Source organism: Phlebotomus papatasi, chromosome 2 (assembly GCF_024763615.1).
Source record: "Phlebotomus papatasi isolate M1 chromosome 2, Ppap_2.1, whole genome shotgun sequence".
NCBI lineage: Eukaryota > Metazoa > Arthropoda > Insecta > Diptera > Psychodidae > Phlebotomus > Phlebotomus papatasi.
This window is the reverse complement of record NC_077223.1, coordinates 33,492,708-33,512,298: the sequence shown is the minus strand read 5'-3', so window position 1 is coordinate 33,512,298 and position 19,591 is coordinate 33,492,708. Positions and strand designations below refer to the sequence as shown.

Here is a 19,591-nt window from a genome sequence, read left to right as displayed (position 1 = left end):
TCATCGATGTTGGAAAAAGATTTTCACGCACCAAAATGGCTTGAAATACAGAGAATGTCATCCAGGAAGGGCCCCAAGCCCTCAAACAATGGCCAAAAATCAATGAAAATAAGGAAAAATAAATTTTTCCGACATTTTTCATTCTAATATCCGGCTAGTAAAATTTACTATCCTGCCAGTAAAGTTTACCATCCGGATAGTAAAATCTAATATCCGGGGATATTAGAATTTACCATCCGGCTATTAGAATTTACTATCCATGCAATAGATTCTACAATTTTTGACAGTCCAATTTAATATCGCATTTGCTGGGTGACTTTTTTACTATCCGGCCATTAGAATTTTGTATGGAGGATGGTAAATTTTACCATCCACATTTTTCTCGGTGAAAGTAAGGTCCGATAAATCAAATTTCAAAATATCCAAAATTCCACTGCTCTCTCCTTAGACATCGAGCAATAAATGCATATCCGAATGAAAATGTAAATTCTAACATCAATGGCAATGACTAACTCAATATGACGTGTGACACTAATTAAACTTTTAAATAAGGCGCATGAAAAAAAAATTAAAATAAGATGATTTACTATAAGTGCTCATTATGTGGAGAAGGATGAATATCGAATTCCAAATGCACAATTTTGTTCATTATACAGCATAATTCCTCCAAACAAAACTCATTAGACTTAATTAATCATTAGGAATTTAATTAAACATCCCGCTTCTATGCATCCATTTTCAACATCACAATGTCAAATTGTATGTACCTTTTTGTCACAAGTCCATTAAAAATTTGAAATTCTACGATAGACTCTAATACTAATTGCTCACTAAGTGCATTTATATAGATCCCATACATATATTGATATATTGATTTTATTTAGAGTGTCAAGTCATTTGTAGTGGATTTTTTTTATCTTATTTTTCGCGCGCCTTTTTTTCCCAGCTCCCTCTCTCATTTGGTGAATCATTGTTCCTCCTATCAGTCAATCGCGTAGTGCAATATCTTACAAATTGGATCGATATTAAATGAGAACGTGAGATACAATGAATAAAAAGTGGTAAATAAATTGGATAATAAAATGCTGAATTATGTTATTGTAGTGAATGCATTTTATCTCACAGTAGAAATCAATAAACTAAACAGAATAAACAGAAATTTTATCAATTTGTGCGAAATAATTTTATCACTGCCTTATCACAAAATGAAGCACTTTGAATGTTTTGTCTCTTGTCAAATCTCGTGTATCCAAAAAATAAACTTCTTTCCCAATAAATTCATTCACTTCAACAATTATTGGTATTAATTTTCACATTTGAACGTTGAATGGAAACAAAAATCAACAGAAATAAGCACGAATATCGAGGAAATGGCGGGAAAAGCGTATTGGGGACTTGTGGTCTCATTGGATGCCAACACAAAACTGAAAGAGCATTTCAGCGACCGCCAATATTATTCATTTGGTGATGTTATATACCTCAGTGAAAATTGTGGGAACATCCACATACAAACTCATCAATACAAACTTTTCAGTGAAACGTGGAGTGATTTTTTTTATTTATTATTTATTTGCCCCTACACTCTTCCTTTTCCAACCCCTTTTTTTAAAAGTCACCAAATGATTGTCAAGCAAAGTCTTTAGCTTTTGTGTACACCAACTTCAACTACTATATCACCCTTGATTAATTATAAGAAAAAAAATCTTAAGATGAAAGTTCCTGAATACAAAAAAGCAAAAGTTAGAAAAAGTTTCAATGTCAATAAAAGTTTCTTTCCTATTGTTTGGTGCTGTTTTCAAGAAAGGAAGTCTCCTCATTACGTCATTAGCATGATATCTTCAAAATGCTTAATGCATTGGAAACAAATAAAGAAATGATAAGATATTCTACAAATAATGAAATATAGAATAGATTTTCGAACCCTATGTCATTAGACCTTGGAGTTGAAGCCAAAAGCTCATATTTACATAGGGGGAAGTAGATACCTTTGAAATTGGGATTTTTAACCTACTATGTTTAAGTGGAACTACGCCATATGTCATAGTGTAATTTAGCTTCTCTTGTACAGCTAAATTATATCACGATAAGGCCCAATTCTATTTAAATATATGTGAAAAATCCCAATTTGAAAGGTGCCCCAGTTTCAAAGTCCCTCACTTCACCCTATAAATATGTATGGGAATTTCTCTGTATTTTTAACAATTACGCGAAATACCATAAGTGCGCGTGACTTTGTCCCCTGCGGGTGACTTTGACACCCCTCTGTCCGTAAGCTTCTCTTTATTTCTAGAATCTAACCCTTTAAGGACGAGAAGGACGAAAAATCGGGGGTCAGAAAAAATCACTTTTTCTGACTTTTTAGAGCAAAGCATAGGGTAGAGTAAGCCCTTTTCGCCATTTTAAGGTTTGATACCCTTGTAATTCTTACAATCTTTGTCGAAATTAAATGAAATTTTTTGTACAAATGCTTTGAAGCCTTGTCTTTCAATTGAACCAGAAGACTTCCAGGGATTTTCTGGGCATCGAGTTGAAAAAATACATTTCCTGCAGCAAAGCATGTTTCAGTACTTTTCGCCACTTTGTAAACACTTTTTCGCCACTGTGTAAGCACTTTTTCGCCACTTGTTTTTAATTGAATTTTAAGAAACACCAGCTGTCGGAACCTCCCAAAATACACTGCACAGTACTTTTTTTTATATAACATCAATATCAGACAATTATTAGAGTATTTCAAATGATTTTTTGCACATTTTTTATTTGGAACAAAAAATCTATCGAAAATCACGCATGTTTCGACTATAATCCGCGAGGTGCGCCACTTGTAAAATGCTTGGAAAAATGAGTGGCGAAAAATATTTACACAGCCGGAAAAAGTAAGCCCTTTTCACCACATCCGAAATTTATTATTATTTTTTAAACATTATTAAAAATGATATTACAACAAAGTTTAGTTAATAAGAAATTGAGTTTCAGCGAAAAATATCACATACTGTACAGCAAAAACATAAAATAATGCAAGACAACTTCTCTTAGCGTTGATAAGTTTCTTAAGAACGTCATATTTTTTTGGTGATTGTTCACCTTGTCGAGAATTTCTTTTAATAACTTGCAAATAATCTAGTCGGTAAAGAGCGTGATATGGTTTCTTGATTCGTTAGACTAGAGATCATGAAATAATACTCATTTCGTAGTTCTATGAGCTCATAATTCCCTTATAAAAAGTGATTTTATTTGTAGGTGGCGAAAAAATGCTTACTGACGAAAAAGTACTGACTCTACCCTAATTTTAGAAGATCGTAGGAAAAATTTCGCTTTTGGGTTATCGGTGACCCAATCGTCCTTAAAGGGTTAAGGATGGTCTTTACCGATCCGATCTATAATGTCTGCTCGGTAAAGATCATCCTAAAGTTCTAGAAATAAAGAAAAGCTTACGAACCAGGGAGGTGTCAAAGTCACGCGAACTTACACCGTATCTTAAAAGTGAGAAGTTTATTAGAAGATTTTGTAAAATTTGTAAGTTTATCGACACCCTATTCCTCCCCCCCCACCCAAAACTTATATTCTGGAATAATTTTCAAGTAATCTGGTCTCTTTCCTGTGAGACAGTTTGTCAGCTTTATCGTTTGTCTGATTGAAAATTACAGAGCAAATGGTAAGATATCAATTTATGTCCTTGACACACTTACGACTTAAGCCGAAAGACGGGTTAGCGGAAAATGATCGAAATGTATTTTAACCATTATTTCGAATAGAATTACGCTAAGCCGTCATTCGGCTAATCCTTAGGTCTGTCAAGGCCCTTATGCTTTTAGGTAATAGAGACTGGGACAAAAAGTCGCAAATCGAAAATATTAAAATTCAATATCTTCCAAGATAGATAAGATAGCGGCTTAAAATTTTTTCCATAGATAGCCTCCATAGACCTTCTTCAATGTCGTAAGTTTCTTAGAATTTGAACAAGGAATTTAGAAAATAAAAAAATATCGAAATTTTTAGCCCTATATAGAAATATTTTTCGTGCAGAAGATATCAATTATTAGCTACTTATATTAAATTTGATGCACTGGTGAATATTTCCTAAATTATCTGGATATTCTTTGAATACGAATCCGCTATCTATTTTAGAATTTCACAAAAGTTCTTTTCTCCAGAAATCCTTTTATTAAAAATGGCCACTTGGGGTAAAAAGTAACAAAAGGTATAGAGCAAAAAGTAACAAAAACCGAAACAATTTCTGATGTCTCACGACGAAAAAAAACGTCTATGCCATGTGTCGCCGCTTGTTGTTTGCATTGGTCAAACGATTTGCAGTCTTTTGTGTGTTTTTTTTTTCTAAAATAGCTTGAAAAGCGTTTTTATCGTTCAGATAGAGAAAACGGTGTTTTACAAAAGTGTAAAGGAATAAATTTTCCATGAAAATATGTCCTATAGGTATTTTTTTCAAATTTACGGAAGCCCGTAATGAAGCGAATTAAAATATGATAATACCCCATGTCTGGTACTATTTGCCCCAGCATTTTTGAGAATGGTTACAAAATTACCTTTTAGAAAACAGCTCGATAAATGTATTTCCTTATAAAATAGAGGAAAATTACTTTCACAAAGTTGTAGAGCGGTAAATTTCCTATAAAACTGAGCTAATTAGAAATTTTTGAAGCGCTCGAGTAGCTTGTAAAAAAATAAAATATCCGTTTTGTGACTTTTTGCCCCAGTCTCCCCTACTTAATTTTTTGTCCAATTTCAGGAATTCACTTTTCGTGTTCAAGAAATTAAAATCTTGGAAATATTTGCATTTCACAAGTACAAATTCAATTCTTAAGAGAAAATAAGATCTTGATTTCCAGTTTTCGGCAAAGAAATATCCACCAAGTGCCAAAAGATTATGGGTTACCACCTGATTAATACCTGTTGTATATGGCAATACAAAATTCATTCGCTAATGTTATATTTAGAAAAACAGTTTTTTTTTTGTATGACTTCGTGTTTTCAAGATCACGTTTAGGGATTTATTGATGTTAATACAAAAGCCACGTGAAAAAGTATCATAAAATAATGCCTTGTCTATAGTATATTAAATCAACATTATATTATCCCTTATACTATTTTTTCGCGCAGTATCGGTATTTTCCTATCGAAAATATGTTTTGCCAAAGATATTTAGTAATTCAGAAAATGGGTTTTATAAACCACCGGATATTTATGCAATTAACTCGATTATTATTCAAAGTGGCGGAAATTACCTTTAAAAAAATATTCTGTAGTACATGGCCAAAATATTCCTCTCAATCATCATCATCTCATGGATAGTGTCTCAATTGATAGTGCGATGGGAAAATTTTATTGAAAGAAATAAATTTGTAGATATAGGACTTTCATAAAATAAAAAGGATATTCTTTTGACACAAAATCCGCAGAGATGAGTTCTAAATTTCTCTTTAAATTTACTCTGTGTTCAGTAAATTATATTTATTACAACAAATTCACGTGGATTTGTCTCTTCACATGAACAGACATTTCTCTCCTATTTGATCTTCTATTCTTTTGAGTTAGGGTGAAAATTATATTTAGCACACACAATCTTCCTTTCTCTCTCTCAAATGAGAGGAAACTATTGTGAAAAAATGCATTTTGAAAGCTTCAGTTTCATTTTACATAAAAAAAAGTTTTTTTTTTGTAATTTTTCTTTCAATCTCGGAAACATTTCTAACAATTTACATTTACACCTTTGTATTTTCTATTATGCATATGAAGCCTAAAAGAGTGGGTAAATGTTGTTCCACCATGAAAGATATAGATTTCATTTGAGGGACAGATGAGAAGAATCATAAAAGGTCACAGGAAAAATAGGTTACCTTTGCCACATGTCTAGTACATCTATTTGTTTTACAGTGCACTAAGCAATATTCCCGATATTATCAGTTGATAACAAATTGATTAATTCTTTTTTTTTGTCCGAACTTGAAATGAAAAATTTTGTACATAAAATCAGCAAAGTTTATAAAAATGCAGGTAAAGATACTATATTATATTTTTCCCATATTACTGTTGAATTGTATTGTTATTGTACATTATTATGATGAATTCTTCATTTATTATTAAGTTGGTTTTCATAAGATTTTTGCATTCTTATGTCATTGCAAAGAATCTTGCAGTTGTAGACGGAATTCAATAAAAATATTTGCAATATTGTAATATTGAGGAATGACGGATGATTCTCTCAAGATGTTTATAAAACATATAAAATTTTCTACCTATTTTACAAAAGTTAACAGGAAAACATACTGCATTTTTGATCGCACTCTGGCAATGATATACCAATGTAAAAGTATTAAAATTACATTTCAATATTGTAAGATATGAAAAAAAGCAAAGGAAAATGTATAAAAGATGTCAGAGAGCTTCTATACATTTTGGCGCAATTTGACGGGGAGAATTAAAGCAATAAATTTCGACAGTAAATTGGGTAAAATTGATATTATTAGAGTTGAAAATATGCTTCGATTTTTTTTAAAGATTTTGTCACCAGTGTTTATTTTGAAAATCTAAAATTTCAATAAAAATAACGAAACGCTTTTTGTTCGTTTGTCTAATACGTTATATCGAGGTCAAAAGTTTGGAGATATAGTGACGTGTGGTCTTCGGTGAATCCCTTTATAAATTCGAATTCGAAAATCTCTAAAACAAACTTCCTAAGATAAAATCGGTTTTAGAAAATACACAAAGTTGTCTATTCAATTCTAAACACGTCATTAACCCTTTAAGGACGATTGGAACACCGGTGTCCCATAAAGAAAATAATTTTTCTTCCTGACTACCCAAAGTTATTTTTTTCCTTATGTCTGTAAAAAATTGTAAAGTAGAAGGTTGAAGGAATCTAGAATATTTTTTGCAAGTCTCTAGCTATTTGCTATGTAGTAAATATTTAAGCTCAAAATGGCGAATTTTTAAATTCTCAAATTCATAATTAATTTTATTTATTTTTTATACTTCCAATTTTTTTGAGCAAAACCCTTCTGGCAATAAAAACCACAATATTCATACGTAATATTTTTCATTAAAGCGAAAAATATTATTAATTGGTATTGTCAGAAAAATTACTTACATTTTTGGGCTATTTTTGTCCCTATCGTTCATAGAAAAACAAAATACACCGAATCAGATTCTGTTGGACTTTCCAAAGTCTGAAGATCGTTTTAGTGTGCGATATGATTAGCATGAGTTTTTAAGAATTTGAAGTAACAAAATAATACAAAATTAATTGTATAGCACCCTCAAATATCGATTAAAAATAATCCAGCTTTTCTTTTTATCAAACTATTTTTCTTCAATGTGGATTTTCATATTGAAGTGCTCGATTTTACTTCTTTAGGGGAATGTTGGTATAGTTCGCACAGAGTGAACCTTCAAACAACGCAAATTATCTCTTTGTTTGCAAAGAGCTAGTTCGTCATTTATTAGCCAAAAGACATATCATTATTAAGCTCATGAAACGAGATGAGAAATGGTAGGTCAGCTCTTTGCAAACAAAGAGAAAATTTGAATAGTTTGAAGGTTCACTCTGTGTGAACCATGCCTACATTTCCCTAAATTTGTAAATTCAAACAGAAGCTTATAAGAAAATTGATTAATCGCAAATGCACTAATTCTTTTCATCCTTTTTCTTAAATATTCACCTCAGACAATCGTACAGACTTTTAAAAATATTGACCTAGGAAAAATTTATATCTAAAAATGCAATATCGCCCAATTTTCCCAAAAAAAGAATTACATATCACTTAAATTTACAGGAAACAATTTCCTCTGGTTAATCTCTTTTTACTTATTAAGCATATTTTTTACCTCTTTATCATAATTTTATCTATATTACGAGAATGCCCTTGAATCATTTCTAATAACGTGTTTTCAAGGTTAAATGTTAAGAAGCATTCTAGGGAGCGTATTTCTCAAACGATTAAATAGAATATGGATTCGTTGGAAAGGTCTTGGAATCCTGAATAAAACTAAAACAGTTCCGACGGATTGAGAACCAGGTTTTAACCCATAAGTTTCGCACGTAATATTTTTTTCCCATTTTGTATATTTTCTATACAATTTTTGGAAAATCTTGTAATGATTTATAGATCTCTTCAAATCAGCTATAAACAGAAATCGATAAAAAATTACGATATTTAAAGAATTTCGAGGAAATCTTAAGCTGGTTATCAAGTTTCTTTTTAGCATATTTGACGCATATCAAAAGAAATTGTGCAGATTATCCACTAAAAATGTTTTAAGACTTAAACTTTTATACGCTATGTATAGCCATAAATCAGGTACTTTAAGCATCTTTAGGCCTGAAATAAACTTCAAATTTAATTGAATTGACTAAGTCACTTCACAACTTTAATATAATTATTATTCTTTTGAATTATTATATTTTTCAATGACTAAAAGGTTTAAGTTTTTAAATATTAGTGATGTAGTTATGGACGTGTTCAAACCAACACCAGGAGTCATTGTTCAAACACAAAAAGGGGTCAAATTCACAAACGCGAAATCAACTTTTCATTGTTAATTTTTGTATTTGTGCAGAATGGTGTAAGTAAATATTCAAAAATTCCATAAAATATTGAAATAATGAAAAATAAAAATAAAAGTTGAATATTTGCTTAAAGATAATTTTTAACTGATGACCTTCTAGAAAGAAGTTTAAACTTCTATTATTTGCAACATTATTCTTTGCTCTGAATGTCACAACAAATCCCCTTTCTTCATTTTTTCCATTTGGCATTTTATGAAGGCATTGACAAAAGAGACGATTGGAGTGAATAGAATTGAAAAAAGCTCGGATAAGAAAGAATATGAGGAATAAATGTGAAATATAATAGCTACTGACACTTTTTAAGATGGTCATCATCCTAAATAAGTCCTGGACAAGTACGTCTCCTCGGAACATGTCAATTTATAAAAAAAAAATATACAAAGTATCTTTTCTCAACTTATTGTACATTCGATTGTATCTTTAATTTAAAAAGCTTTTCTCTCCTTTCTGACCATTTAAAATCGATCAATAAATAATGAGCTATCGCCACATCAAAAGGTAATATCGCTTATGGTATAATTATTCATTCATTTAATTCAAGGTATCCTCTCTATCTCTATGGCACAATGTACTACAGTTTGTCACCACATTACTCTTACTCTTCCACCTATTTATTGAATTAAATACTTTATATTGCATAAAATAAAGGAAATGAGAATATTTTCTACTATAAATCCTGCTTTTTAACTTACAAGCAGTGGCGAAATGTCCAGCTTTGAGGAATGTTTCAACTTTAGATGCAAAGAAAGTTGTTTGATGTTATAAATTTTAAATCATGATTTCGAATTTTTAAGGAGTTCTTCTTTGTCACATTTTTCGTGTATTCTAGAGATCAATCAACAAAGAACTTGAACTTTGGATAAACCGAATCCGAAAAGAAAATTTGCATACTTCAAAATTTAAAGTCTTTATCGACGAATACGATTCAGATTTTTAATATGATAAAATTTATCTCAGAATTTGGGAATTGTTTATAATCTTGGACTTAAAATTCAAGCCTATAATTCCTTAAATAGAAATTCATTTAAATCAATTTTCTGTTGATTTGAAAATATAATTCCATTTACTGAAAGATTAAAAAAATTGTGATTCTTTTGTGAATCTCATTTCATTTTACATTCATTCTACTCTCCTTCTCAATTATTTCTATAGACATCCACACACTCCATACACTCATGTTCACAATTCTTTCTTATATTTTCATTTCAAGACACTGACCACGTTTATACGCAAAGTATAATCCAGGTTTATTACAAAACACAACGAAGAGTTTTATAAAAACTGAATCAGGGAAAAGTGCGCTCCCTTCGAACGTTCATGCCTTCGCATAATGTGAATTTCTTTTGTTTTTCATAAGAGATTTACACTCAATTATCACGGAATTATCAACAATTGATGATAAGCCAACTAATATTTAGTAGAAATGTTTAAGGCTCTTAGGAAAACTAAAAGAAAATTCACATTATTCGAAGGCCTGAACGTTCGAAGGGAGAGTACTTTCCCCTACATTTAAGGAAGATTAGAGTTAAACATTATAAATTTACTAATTTGTCGTCACAAATTTTCAAGCAGTTGTTTGAAATACTCTCAAAATATTATATTTTGTTAATCAGATAATTCCGCCAATAAAGTGAAATTATTTGATAAATTTAATATTTTTATGCATGAGATTCTTAATAAAACTAAATTAAGATAATTTGAGGTGAAAATATGCTATTATACTTCTCGAACTCACAGAGAAAGCAATATATATAATCCACTTTTTTCGAACTTCTCACCGATCTGGAGCTTAACCCTTTAAGGACGATTGGGTCACCCGTGACCCATTGAGAAAATTATTTTTTCTGACTACCCAAAGTTCTTTCTTTCTAATGTATGTACGTAATCGTAAAGTAGAAGGTTATAGGAATCTAGGATATTTTTTTGCAAAACTCCAACTATTTGCTATAATAGCAATTATAATTAAGCTCAAAAGTGACGAATTTTCAAATGACCGCATAGATAAACAATTTTTAATATTTTTTATAATTCCAAATTTTTTTAAGCAAAACCCTTTTGGGAATAGAAAGTACACGACTCATACATAATATTTTTCATTAGAGTAAAAATTATCATTCATTGGTATCGTCAGAAAAATTACTAAAATTTTTAGGCTATTTTTGTTCCTATCGTTCATAGAAGTAAAAAATATACCGGAACAGACTCTGTTGGATTGTCCAAGGCTAGATGTAAGACATTTAATTAATTTTGTTTATTAGTTTCTTTTTTATTATTGATTTTCGATCAGAAAAAAGCGTCTCGTCCTTAAAGGGTTAAACGTTAAGAGATATCAACTTTAGGTCTAGGGTGACCCCTAATTATCTTTAGATGTTTTTTAGATGACCCGAAGAAAATCGTTAAATCGGAATTTTTTTCCAGATTGCATTTTTACGACAAAATTTTGACTTTAACATGTTGTAAAAAATAGAAAAATAGGTTTTCAATAATTCTTTTAGTTTATATAGAAGGAAATTTAATGCTGAAAAGAATAAGGCTTTATTCACTGCGATTGGCCGGTAAGCTTTTCTGTATCTTTCTCGCAAATTCGAAAAAATAGTAAAAAAGAGAAGTAGAGAAAACGCGCTTCAAAGTTTTGCACGTTCACCCGAACTCTCGCAAATCTTTTTGGCACTCCTTTGCTTTCGCAGCTGTGTCTTCGAGAATATTTCGAATTGGGTTCTGAAAACATCATCACCATTATTTTCTTCTGAAATTTTTATGGTATATACTTGGATAGATTATCTATCGATTTAACCAGGCGGGTGACATTAGCTCTGAAAAATGCGACCGATTTTAATGTAAATTTTTCCCTGTTTTCGTAAACATTTCAGGAGATATCTCCGAAACTACGTAGGTTGCCAATTTGGGGTTTTCGGTTGCCTATTCAATATCAAGTTCGCTTTTATTTTGCACTTATATTTTTTGCTAATTCATTCTACACTGACAGAAAACAGCTAATAAACCCAAAATTTTTTCCGGCGCGCTAGAAACATATGGGAAACATAGGAAATGTCATGCCCCTGGATTTAACAACAAAAATATTTACCTCTTTTGACTTCCTTATTGAAGCTTTCCCCTTAAGTTCGATTTATTAAAATAGAATTTTTGTTTGAAAAAATGATAGCAAAATTTAAATATTCAAAGGCTACCGCATTCAAAGGTAGGAGATGTTCCCCTATTTAGTAAAGAAAAAATAACTAAAACTTTTAACATTAATAAAATCCAGTGCCTTAAAATTTCGTATTCAACTTACTTAACTTTGATAAAGTTTCAGATCGATCTGAGGAAACTATTAACCGTTAATGAATTAATTTAAGTAGGAGGATTACAATAGATGAGATTATTTATTGCGTATAAACGTAGTCATTGATCTTCATTTTTTTCTTTAATCCTTGTGAGTCTATTGTTTATCTTATATTTTTTTGCCACACGGAAAATTTGCAAAAACACATAATTGCCAATGATATTGGCAGCAAAATGAATTTCCAATACGGTAGGCGTCACTGTTCTAATTCGTATACAGACAAAAAAAAATAGGAAATACAAAAAGTTCAAACTACAAACCACAGCCATTACTAAACTTGCTCAACAGATGGCAAATCGATAAATAAAACTTTTCCATTTGCAAAATCACACACAATTTTGTTAATAAATTTAACCAAGTGAGACACTTTCTGACCAATCATATATTGATTTTAAAATAACCCCAACTGTATGACCAAACATGGAGAAGAATTTCAAGGAATGAGAGAAGCTTAAAGATAGACTTACCCTTTGCATTCGGAACTGCTGGGAGTAGTTAGCTCTAGCATTTGCGAGAGACTCGTGTTGATAAGGAAGAATGTTGTTTTATCCACTGCTGACTGTCGCACAAGAATCAAATTCACCTTGATTATGGGATAAAATACTGATTCTTTGCTTTTATTCTCCGAACCACCTGCACCCGGATTTGGTAAAACTTTCAACACATAACGATCATCTTGTTTCTGCAGCAATACCATGATATCATCAAAAAGTAGACCATGTAATTGTGTTGTTGGACTCTTCTTCATAATCAGCAATCCATCGTGTATCAATTGGTGCTGAGTTAGGTCTAAATTTTGCATCAACAGCTGCGGAAAATAATTACATTGTAATCATCCTGCTATAAAAAATTAAATGTAAATTATTTGGTAAGACATACCCTTATTTCATTTCCAATTTCTTTATCAATGGCAGCTTTATCCAATTTCTTTTGAATTGTTTGCAGTCTGAAAAAAAAAATAAATAAAAATAAGAAACTGGCACAATTTGAAGAAGATTTCTAAGCATTTTGCTCTTTATTATGTAATGAAATCTTTAAAGCATTAAATAAAATAAAATCCGTCTAATACAGAAAAAAATATTTTGTAAAAATGTTCGTAAATGTTTGTGAATTCCTACAGGGGAGTTACGAAATAATCGTGAATCGTATAACCCACAAACATGTTCGTAAAAGTTTGTACTTTTTTCATAAACATTGTTCGTAACATGATCACTTGACGAACATAGTTCGCACACAAAAATATTCGTAAAATTTTGTCATTTGTTCGTTAATGTATGTTTTCCTGTCGAACATTTTACGAACATTTACGAACAAATGTTTGTAAAAGTAAAAAAAATGCTCGTCAAATGATCATGTTACGAACAATGTTTGTGAAAAAGTACAAACTTTTACGAACTTGTTTGTGGGTTATACGATTTACGAGCATTTTGTAACTCCCCCATAGGAATTCACAAACATTAACGAACATTTTTAGAAAATACACTTTGATTGCTGAACACACTTTGTACACTTGTGTGTACACTTTGATTGCTGAAAGACTTCTTAAGTGCAATATCAATGGATTTTTCGCAGAGGAAGCAGCACAGTTACCTTCCCATTACTCCAATATTAATGCATTTTTAGATTTTGCAACATTGCGTACTAGTATACGGCTTCAGACCTAAGGCTTAGCCATATGGTTTAACTTCTTTAATTTCTTATCAATCAAGAATTTTTGGAAAATTGGAATTTAAGATTCGATCATTAAGGACAAATGTTCAATTACATTCTCAAAACCAAAAAAAATTGATTGCTATTTGGGATTTTGAAATCTTCGGGAACTGGGCTAAATCTCTAGTCAGTAAAAAATAAAATTTGTTCAGTAAAATATTAAATATGGTCAGTAAAAAACTTTAAAAATCGGTAAAAAAATTAAATTTGGTCAGTGAAAAAGTCAAATTTGGCCAGTAAAAAATAAAATAGTAGGTGAGATTGTTAAAAATCTCACCTAATATGGTCAGTAAAAAATAAAGAATCTCCGATCAGTAAAAATCAAATTTTATCAGCAAATATTTTGGTCAGTAAAAAATCAAATTTGGTTAGTGAAAAATAAAATTTGGTTAGTAATAAATAAAATTTGGTCAGTAAAAAATCAAATTCGGTCGGAGAAAAGTCAAATTTGGTGAATAAAAAATCAAATTTGGTCAGTAAAAAACAAATTGATCAGTAAAAAATGAAATTTGGTCGGTAAAATTTATAATATGGTCAGTAAAAAATAAAGAATCTGGTCAGTAAAAAAATCAAATTTTGTATTGTATTTTTTGTATTGCGGAAACTTCGTATTCTAGTACATTTTGTATTTTACCATTTCGTATTTCACATTTCGTCTTTCATACATTTTGTACAAAAATTGAATATTTCGTCTGCCATACATTTTACACAAATATATCAACCAATAAAATAACATAATTCCTGTTTTATGTGGTTAAGGGCTCTATGCGCCTCGGGTCTGAGTTTAAAGTCGAACTTCAAGATCTAATTATCAGTATTGCCTGTTTGGGACAAAGGGAAATTTTCTGTGTTTTTTGAAGTAGCGCCTGTTGAGGCTAAAGGAAATTTTCTGTGCTTCGGGAAGTCATTTGTACCGCCTGTTGAGGTAAAGGGCAATTTTCTGTGTTTTGGAAAGTTATCAGTAGCACCTGTTTAATTCTTGTACAAAATTTATGAAAGACGAAATATGAAATACGAAATGTACTTAAATACGAAGTTTCCGCAATACGAAATGTGCAATACTTTTTATCCGGATATGCAAAGTTTTAACTTTTATTGATTTCCTTTTAGTTTTTTATTGACTAAATTATTACTCACTGATGACATTTAATTTTCAATTCAATAAATTTCACATTTTACTGATTAAAAAGAAATACTGACTAAATTTGACTTTTTACTTTTCTCCGACCGAATTTGTTTTTGTACTGACCAAATTTTATTTATTACTGACCAAATTTTATTTATTACTGACCAAATTTTATTTATTACTGACCAAATTTTATTTATTACTGACCAAATTTAATTTTTTACTGACCAAATTTTATTTATTACTGACCAAATTTTATTTATTACTGACCAAATTTTATTTATTACTGACCAAATTTTATTTATTACTGACCAAATTTTATTTATTACTGACCAAATTTAATTTTTTACTGACCAAATTTTATTTATTACTGACCAAATTTTATTTATTACTGACCAAATTTAATTTTTTACTGACCAAACTTTATTTTTTACTGACCAAATTTGATTTTTTACTGATCAAATTTGACTTTTCACCCTTTTCACCGACCAAATCTTATTTTTTACTGACCAAATTTGATTTTTTACTGATCAAATTTGACTTTTCACCGACCAAATTTTATTTTTACTGACCAAATTTGACTTTTTACCGACCAAATTAAATTTTTTACTGATTTTTTAAAGTTTTTTTACTGATCATATTTAATTTTTTACTGACCAATATTTTATTTTTTTACTGACAAATTTGAATTTTTTACTGACCAAAAAGATTTTGCCCCTAATTCTCGTAATTTCACTAGACTTCATAAATTTAGAAGATCAGCCTGATTCTCCGAATTATGGGCTGATCCGTGAGAGTATATTGACATCAATTCTAATTTTTCGGGTTGATCCCTAAGCTGATCCCTGTATCTATCTTGGACTTTTGGTATTTCAACGCTTATAATATGTTCTACTCTAATATTCTAACAGGTTACTACGTTTATGATTTTTTTAAATTGATTTTCAAACAAGTGGCCAAGAGTTAATGAAACAAGTATAAAATTCAAATTTTTAATGATGAGATTCTCCAAAATTGTCGAAAATATTTCTATGAAACAATTAGAGCAGAATCACATTGACAGTAAAATGCTCACCGTATTTCGTTAATTTATGCATTTTCATTGCAATTCTTACACAAATTTTCTATTTCCGTATTACCTCATCTCATACTCGGTGGCACAAGGTGATAATAATATAACAAAATTGAAGATATAAAACAAAAATGCGATAAACGGTGAGCAAAAAAAAACTGTACGATTAATTTCTCTTAGTTTTCTTTGCTCACCATTTATCGAATTTTCGTTTTATTTCTTCAATTTTCTTATATTTTTTCCACCTAGTGCCACCGAGTATGAGATAAGGTAATACTGTAATGGAAAATTTGCGTAAGAATTGCAATGAAAATGCGTAAATTAACGAAATACGGTGAGGCTACGGTGAGCATTTTATTGTCAATGTGATTCTGCCCTTAATTTGAAATCGTTTATTTCATTTAAACAATTCCAGCTTGTGTTAACTCTTTTCCTTTTGCATCTTTTTGGATTCTGAGTAAGCAATATGGATACTCTTATAGATTTTTTTACTATTTAAAATCGATAAAAAAAAACGATTTTGCAAGTCCGATTAACTCTTGAGCTAAGAAATTCTTAATTAAAAAATCATTTGGCTCTGTGATCTTATGGTCCGAAAAGACTTGAGGATTTTTAAATGTTTTTTTTTCTCTTCCCCCATTTAGTCTTAATCATAATCTCCAACTACTATCTACATAGCATTAATTATTTATGCTAATAAACAGAGGCACTTACTTGTGGGAATCTTCTGCCACCCTCACAGCCTGATTGACATGATTGAGAATGTCACGGGAGTTATCGAGAGCCTTCTTGATGGCTTCTGCTTCAGTTGTATTTTCAGGAAACATACTAACGGTGATTTTATAGAGACTCTCAAACAATAGTGGATACTTTGTTAGACGTTGAAGGACTGTAGGTAGGAGATCCTTCAGCTGAAGACGTCGACACGCTTTGTGTGCCTCAGCTTTGGTGAGTAATCTTTGGAGATTTTCATCCTTACGGCGGTTCTCTTTGAGCGCTTCCAGTGCTATTTGCTGGCGTGCGCAAAATTGTGCAGCATTCTCTTTGAGTTCCTCCCCAGAATTACCATCAAATGTAGCCAACAACAAATCCCCAATGTGCCCAACTATTGAGCCCGAATCAATGCGTCGCTGCTTCAATTGCGCCTCAAATGAACAGTGTAAATCTTTGAGAATTAGCAAAGCAGGTGGAAACAGCAAATGTAAATGTTCGATATTTAATACACCAGATTCTTGCAGTGGCTGCATAAATATACCCTCGAGAAGCCTTAATGTTCTTACATGGCTCCTCTCGGTCTGATAAATCTCTATAAAATTGAAAAAAAAATAATAGAATACGAAATTTGAAAAAAAAAAAACAATGAAATTGATATGAAGATACAATTTCAAACAAACCATTTATAATTTCCTGCCGTTTCTTCTCCGCGTCGGACAGATTTTGTAGAATATCGGCTGGAACATTGGAACTCCAATCCGTCTCCAAATCACCCCCACCTTCATCCTCACTCTCCACCCACTGTCGAGGCACCACTCCAGGCTGTGTTCCACTACATGAAGATGGTGCTCCAACAGCATCAAAAGATATACTTGGGCTATCCAGACTACTAATGAAAGGGAAACCACAAGGAAATTATTGTAGCAATGAAAATCAATAAGTCATTATAACTATTGCTCACTAAATTACATTTTGCAAATTATTAAGGATATTTGGGGAAGTGCTTGTAATTTTGGACACTTTGAGGGTAAAGTTGGACACTAGAAATAAATTGATTAAATAAATTATGGAATTTTCTTTTAGAATATTTTAATGAATAATACACTGAGAGAAATCCGAAAAAGTTAAAATAACATTCCGGAAATGTTAATTTTAACCTGCGCTATTGATCCGAAATCGGTGTAAATATTACCCTTTTTAAGTGTATTGGGGGTTAAAGTTACCCTTTTTTCATGTTGATTTTACCCTCAAAAGGTGTAAAATTAACATTAAAAAATGTTAATTTTTACTCCCGAAAAGTGTTAAAGTTATGGCGAAAAAAAGTTAATCGTAGCCTCTTTTCTTTCTCAGTGTATATTCTATCTAAATATTTATTCTTTTTCGAAGATTTTAACACTGAATTTATTCGATTTTGAATATGATTTGAATTAAAATTCCTTTGTAAAAAATTGAGTGTGAGCAGTACCTTACAAGGAATATGATGGAACATTGTAAATTTTCAGTTTCTGTCATCACTAGATTGTATAAATGCCTAAAGAAACAAAAAAAAAGCATAATCTCTACGAACGAGATATAATGCAAAAAATGTTAAAAGAGTCCCGAAAAGGCAAGTGAATGCGTGAATCCGCGCGTACTCGAGTGCCGAAGTCAACTCTCTGTAATGCATACGGAAAATTTCTGGACTCCTTGGAATATCCTACGATTCCTTCACATAAACAGGAAAGGGACTTGATAAAACAGGTTCTTAAAAAGGCCGATAATGGGCTGCCTATTGAGGTGAATTAGCTAACAAAAATTACAAGCAAAGTGTCCAAAATAACAAGAAACGTGTCCAACATTATAGTCAAATTTATGTTTACATTTTTATTGATTTTTAAACGAATTAAAATTAATTTTAGAAAAAGCAAGGACGATAAACTACTTCTCAAGGTTCCAAACAACTTGAAATTGAATATTGAAATGCTGTTCAAATTTTAGATATAGAAACTTATGCAATCTGTCCCAAATTATAAGCACTTTTCCTGTAACAAAATGAAAACCTGACTGTGTTATCACACTTGCACATTAAAATTTTAATATGATTCACATTAATTGTCGCTGGTGAGAGTCCAAATGTGTAATTTGTGTGTTTGAATCATTTTATATTCAAAATTTGATCTATTTGTTGATAAAAAGGTAGACTTGACCCGCAAAATTTGATATAAATTAATTTATAGCATTAATGCGAAAAATTAATGCGATTTTCTCTTTAATTTTTTAATGTGAAAAATATTTATGCTTTAGGTTAATTTAAACTTATTTTTGCAGGCCAAGTCTACTTCTTTATTAATAAATAGAAAAACCCCAAATATTAAGTGACTCAAAGACACAAATAACATATTTGGACGCTCACAAGTGACAATTAATATGAATCACATTAAAATTTTAATGTGCAAGTATGATAACGCCGTGAGAGAATGTCTTCTTTGATTTTTAATCAATAAGAATTTATATTTGTTAAAAATAATTTGTCTAATGTTCTTCTGATAACTTTTTAGAATATTTTAATAATTATAAATTATTTTCGCTATTGTTTTTTTTTTTCATAGAGCAAAACTTATTAACGCTTTGACAGCAAAAACTCTAATTAAAAATAAAATAAATTCTAAAAAGTCAGCAAAATAAAATTGACGACCCTGGGCGACAGAATTGAATATGTATTCAGTAGTTTCGATCTTTCACAGCATGATTTTCTTATATTAAAAACATTTTAAAAAGATAAAGCTTTCTGATAGTTGAACTTGAAATTTTTCTAATTTTCGAATTCAAATTCAAAATATTCATGAATATGTTTTTCATGTAGCCCCTTCCGGAACTACTAACACTTACACTCAACAGGCGGTGGTCCTCGTTTGGGATTCACAGGCTCAGCATCCGCACTCTGAGCCTTCCCATGACACACTGACTCCACCACACATGGCGCCAGGGTGTCATACCACTCACTCTGAAGCAGGTCAGGGAGGCAACCTTGAGATTGCAATAGGGAGGGTTGCCAACGGCGAGGCG

The 19,591-nt window shown here is 30.9% G+C and overlaps 1 protein-coding gene across 6 annotated transcripts in view; it reads right to left on the bottom strand.

The window, feature by feature from the left end:
* The window catches only part of LOC129803551 (rho guanine nucleotide exchange factor 12), a 193,722-nt gene that overhangs the window by 31,015 nt on the left and 143,116 nt on the right, over window positions 1-19,591 (bottom strand). For 4 of the 6 annotated variants that reach the window (XM_055850193.1, XM_055850195.1, XM_055850198.1 and 1 more), the window contains 4 exons: window positions 17,227-17,435; window positions 16,547-17,138; window positions 12,804-12,870; window positions 12,392-12,732 (listed from right to left, as the gene is read on the bottom strand). In XM_055850193.1, the coding sequence (XP_055706168.1) occupies window positions 12,392-12,732; window positions 12,804-12,870; window positions 16,547-17,138; window positions 17,227-17,435 (1,209 nt within the window). The remainder of the gene's footprint in view (window positions 1-12,391; window positions 12,733-12,803; window positions 12,871-16,546; window positions 17,139-17,226; window positions 17,436-19,591) is intronic. The other 2 variants (XM_055850194.1, XM_055850197.1) reach the window with 1 other exon arrangement.